The 5,758-nt window shown below is 35.5% G+C and overlaps 1 protein-coding gene across 1 annotated transcript in view; it reads left to right on the top strand.

Moving 5' to 3' along the window:
• The window catches only part of mrps16 (mitochondrial ribosomal protein S16), a 3,940-nt gene extending 826 nt beyond the window's left edge, over nt 1-3,114 (top strand). Inside the window, exons 3-4 of the mRNA XM_067505838.1 lie at nt 812-1,078; nt 2,775-3,114. Coding sequence (XP_067361939.1) covers nt 812-1,078; nt 2,775-2,914 — 407 coding nt within the window. The 3' untranslated portion in view covers nt 2,915-3,114. The remainder of the gene's footprint in view (nt 1-811; nt 1,079-2,774) is intronic.
• The last annotated feature ends 2,644 nt before the right edge of the window (nt 3,115-5,758 follow it).

The following is a 5,758-nucleotide window of genomic DNA, read 5'->3' as shown; positions in this document are numbered from 1 at the left end:
AATTCTAGGTGCCAAAACTAAAAATACTTGTGTGCAATTAATGAGTAATAAGGCGTTGATAACCTTCTTGGTTTCCCAATAGTATCAGTGTCAGTAATCAGTGTCAGCCTCCCAAGTGGCATATGCTCCAGGTACTTTTAGAATAATGCAAAGTACATTTATTTACAGATATTTTCACCATAAATTAATTACTTAATAAAACGCCAAAATGGTTAAAAATGGCAATTGCATGTCCAACAATTCTAAAATACAAAGATATGGAGGATAAAATAAAATTTGGTACAACAATAGGAACAACAATAGGAGTATTAAAAATAATTATACATTGTGTTCATAATTTATTAGTTATGCCACACTGGAAGAGATTCTGTTGGGTTTTTTTTTTGTTTTTATCGCTTTATAAGATGTGTGATTTTGCTGTTCCCAACTAGATCAATAAAAGTCTCAATAGGACCAAAAGCTACAATGCCCAGCAGCTACCAGTAATTGAGACAAGGAACAAGCACAGCATGGGAATATTACATAAAATAAAATAACTCTTATGGAAAGCAAGTAGTGAATGTTTTACCACTGCTCTTCCCGCCATCATTTTAGAGAAAGTAACTTTGATTAAAGCAGCATGAAATCCGATTTATGGAAAACCACAACTGGGTGGCTAAGGAGGGTTTCAGTCTGTGGTGTACACAAGATTTCATGTAGTCTGATTCTCAGGTAATGTCTTTGATAAAGTAGTTAAGGCATTTGTGCAGTGAGGCATTTAACAGTTTTCTTTTTCATTTCAACCTGTTTTCTGTGCTCCTTCCTTCTGCAGCATCATACCTTCTAAAGAAGTACCACGGGGGCTATGTTGTAATCAGGTTGGCCCTTGCAGGCCACAAACAAGCGAACAGACCATTTTATCGCATTGTGGCAGCTTACAACAAAAGGGCAAGAGATGGCAAATATATAGAGCAGCTCGGTTCTTACGACCCCCTCCCCAACGTCTACAATGAGAAACTTGTCAGCTTCAACTTTGACAGAATCAAGTACTGGATCGGCTGCGGTGCACACCCTACAAAGCCGGTGGCTAAACTTTTAGGTGTGTATTTGCTACATGAGCGTGTTTTTATGTGGATAAACATTGCACAATTTTATTGTGGGCCTGCTCAGAGAATTGTGCAGCTCACACAGCAGTTAGCAGTTTGCTATACTTGTATGAACACACATACATTCTAGTAATACAGTCCCCCAAAAAACATATTGGAACAGCAAATTCTTCAACCACAAAACACTTTATTTATGCTCAGGTGGCCACTTGTGGCACAAAAAGTAGTACTGTAGTAACAAAAAACTACAAGCATCTGTAAACTAAGACACACTTTTTTTGTTTGTGTTTGCTGTACAAGCATGACATTTTACACTTTAGATCAAAAAATGAATATGAGGTGAAAGTTCAGAATTTAAGCTTTTATGTCCTGGTATTTACATCTTGATATTTATTACACAAAGCATAGCACATTTTGTATCAGATTACCCAAGATTTCAGTTACAAGATATACCTTTTTGATTGCTGATTGTACTCGTGGGTTTGATTTCAACTGTAAAGACTGCATTTGTTGTTAAACATCAACAAGCTTTGGAAACAAATCAAGCCATTTTCCGTCTTAGACAAGCGGGAAAGTTAATTAGTGGCACAGCATAAACACTGGGCATAGCCAATAAAACAATTCAGAATATCCTGAAAAAAAGAAACTGGTATACTGAGCAACATACATAGAATGGGCTGGCGAAGGAAATCAATTACAGATGATGACAAACGCAGTGTGACAGCTGTGCAGAAACCCCCCAGAACAACAGTCAATGATATCGCCCACAGCCTCCACTGAGGAAGGGTCAGGCAATCAGCCAATCAAATACTTCATTAACATAAAATATTTAGACCATACTACAAGTTGCTAACCTTTCATTAGCAGTAAGTATCAGAAGTTAGAAGTACAGAGATGAGCCACAGAAGTTATGGCCAAAGGTTTTATGGAATCAAGAAAAAGCAATCTCTCAACTTAAGATTAAATGCTACCTGAGGGATATAAAAGTCAAAGAATGAAGAGGAAACGCATCTGCTCATAATACATAAAAGCTTTGCAACAGGCTTACAAATCTTTACTGACCATATAATTCATGAATTTAGGGGTGTTTTGTCAGCTGTTTACAGAAAAGGCTTCATTGTGCAAAAAAGAAAATGACCCAGAACACACTACTACTACTTAACAAAGAACTGCATCGGACAAAGAAGTGGAATATTGAATGGCCAAGTCAACCAACAGACCTTAACCCAACTGAAATTGCATTTCGCCTGCTGTAAAGCACACTGAATGTAACAATCCCCAAAGAACCGGTTTGGTAATTTGGTAATGCACAGACTTGATGCAGTTATTGTAAACTAAGGATCTGATACAAAAGGTGCTGTCATTTAATATATGTAGATGTAAATACCAGGAAATTAAAGTTGAAATTCTAAATGTTCCTCTAATTATCATGTTTTGATCTTTAGCCTTGCTGTTCCAATATAATAAATATGCCATCCATTTTCTTAAATACACTTAATGCATGACACAGATAGTTAACCAAAAATTAACAACTAGGTCTAAAGACATGCTTAGCATTATCCTTTAGGATTTAGAACATTACATTCTTAAAAGATATTGTGGCGACCCTGACCAATGACTCACATACTTGGTTGTTAAAGGTTGTTATGACATATCTGATCTTTTTCTCTACTTTCTCTCATTCTGCAGGGTTGGCGGGATTCTTCCCTCTCCACCCCATGACTGTAACAGAGGCGGAGCGAGTAGCCAGAGCCCAAACAGAGTTATCAGAGTTAGCAACAGGAACCGAGGACAGACTGGAGGAGGGACAGCAAAAGGCTGAAGTGTGAGAATTAAAGCTGAGGACTGTGCAACTGTCAAGTATAAAAAGTCAAGTTATTTTCCGAAAGAGCTGATAGACTTGATTTCTCAGTTGCTGAGTGGACTACTTATTGCAACTTCAGAATACAACCGATTCAGACAGATTCAACAGCCTGTTTCACTTATAAGGGTAGAGTACTGTTAAAAAAAATAAAGTATTTCATTATCATTTCATTTGTTTGTGGTAAGTTTTTCAAGAACTTTACAAAGTATCCACACCAAAAATGCCAAGAAATTAGGTCATGTTTCTCCTTTGAACTTGTGAACCTTCCAACCTTTCCTCCCTCTTTTGTACGTGTTCTTTCTTTTTTTGGCTTGCACATGTGCATATGTACACATGAATCAGTAACGAACGTCAGTAAGGTCAAACACAAGGAAAGAAATAAATCAGAAATGGGTGGGTTTATTGATATGATTATTGGCACTTATTTCCTTTTTGGCCCAATAACAAATTTTCCACCCATACACGGTATTGTGTGTGTAAACTGGAAACGTGTTCTCTGACAGAAGTCACGCAACATTTTTTAAATCAGGATCCAGTAAATTATCATTTTTCTTTTTTGGATACATAGTTTTTTTATACTGCAGGTTACAACAAAGACCAAAAAAGGCACAATAAATCATGCATACACTAATTAATCAGTTTCAGTATTGAGTTGAGCTAATATGGGAAAAGCAACAAATATGTCTTCAAGCTACGGTCCCAACATTGTCTTCATCACCAACAGCTAATATTGTATAAAACATCTTGTAGGCCACTATGCCTATTTTGTCTGAAACCCAGTGCAGAGACATCATGCACAAATACTATATATTCCTGCACCTAATTGTGCTTTCTCTGGACATAAATCTCTTAAATGAGCTGCAAGCACCACTAATAGCATTTAAATAGATTAAAGATGCACTGCTAACACTGCAATTCAACTAAAATACAAATCATATGTAGATTACATTTTTCACCGTATACAGTGTATAAACTGCTGTCTGGTGTGCTTGTAACAAGCTTATCCTTGCATATATCTTGAACAGTTCCCTAATCAAAACCACAAGTGTGGTTTGCGTCAGTCAGATGGTGATAAAAAGACAAATTTAAGCCAAGATACACTTGACAACACCCAGGTCTTTATATCAAATATCTACCAGAAACAAAAACAAAACTTAAAATAGGTCTGCTGTTGACATTTTTATCAGTCAGTTTTATTTGCTTCATGACTGTGGAACAAAAATCTGTTTAAATCTTTATTATAAAATGTGTGTATTCCCAAATCCAACTGTAATAATGCTGCAGCAGAGCATTGCTGGAAAAATGTGGAGCACTTCCACTTCCACTTCTCATGGTGGTTTCTAATACACATAATCAAAATAAATGCATTTCTGGAACAGAAATGATACCAAAACAATTTAAGAAAATTCTAAAAAAAAAAAAAAACCCAGATAGTTTTGAACGTGTTATGAAATTACTATGACGTGGTGAGAAACAAAAATGCTGTTTTTATGCTCCGTATCATTTTAGGAATTTTTATTATCAAAAAGAGGTGTGGAGAGCTTTACCTAAACCATTGTGGGTTCAAGGTCAAGAAAAATATTTTTTCACAGCTCTGGTGTTTTTGGTGCTACTGAGCCAGCTTATTAACTATGCTGAAATTATGTTTAGGAGATTGTTAATAGTTAATTATTCTATGGATTGTATTGGCAATTTGTTGCTAGGTGTAACATTCCTTAATTTGAAATTATCTTTCACCATCATGTAAATATGGAGGAAGACACATTTTGAAAACGTGTAATGAGGCAAATACAATACATATGCACGCTTTATTTTCACTTGGAAAAAAAACATTACATTTTAATTCAGCCCTTAGTGTATGAAAATGAAATACATTGTATGTCAAGTGTATAGAAATTAACACTTATGTCTTTGACAGTAAATAATGATTTATAATGTCAGTGTAGATAAAACCTCTTTCCCCAACCAAACCCACCTCACTTATGTCTTAGCCTTTGTCGACTTCACCATCACCATGAGCTGGACCATTGTAAACAAGCATTAATAGGGTGTGAGTGTGCTTTCAAGAACTTCTCAAATCCATGCAGCGTCATGTCACAATAGATTATAAGTTTGCCTAGGGAGGGCACTATATCAGTAAAAACCCCTTTTTACATTGTTGATCATTGATGACACATAGAGTATACCTGATACTGACAAATGTGTATATGGCCTAAACTCCAGATGGGATTAAACTGAGCTGCCAGTTCAGAGACAGTTATTGGAGGAGAAAAGAAATTAACCTGCTTCAGTGTAATGCTACAAGTTTATGGAGAAATACGCAGCGTTTGAACTACCTCAGCTTTATATCATCTGGATGATTAACTGAATATAGACAAAAATGAAAAAGTGGATTTACTTTGGATCCTGTAATTGGAAGAGGCTCACTACATTTCTTATAATCGTTACATTTGTGATCATCTTGGTCATCACATTGGGTGTCTTATTCACCGAAACAGGAGGTAAGTCTGGTATTTCTGTAATGTTTTTTTTGCTAAGCAGGTTACACAAAAGTTCATTCAACCATTCAAAAGGTTGTTTGTATTCAATATATGAATGATTTTGTAAATTTTTAATAGTTAAAAGTCCACTTCACTTCTTATTTTATCAGATGTATTTTTAGAAGCTTATCCAGAAATCTGTGTTAAATCCAAGCATTACTTGCAAAGTTTCAATTTCAAGAATTTCTTATTGCATCCTTATACTAATAAGTTATTACAGTTTTTAGTTGATGTATTAGTAGTTTTAGTTGATATTTTTAACAGCCAAA

Source organism: Channa argus, chromosome 5 (genome assembly GCF_033026475.1).
Source record: "Channa argus isolate prfri chromosome 5, Channa argus male v1.0, whole genome shotgun sequence".
Taxonomy (NCBI): Eukaryota; Metazoa; Chordata; class Actinopteri; order Anabantiformes; family Channidae; genus Channa; species Channa argus.
The sequence above is the reverse complement of the archived record's forward strand: the minus strand, read 5'-3'. Positions and strand labels throughout refer to the sequence as shown.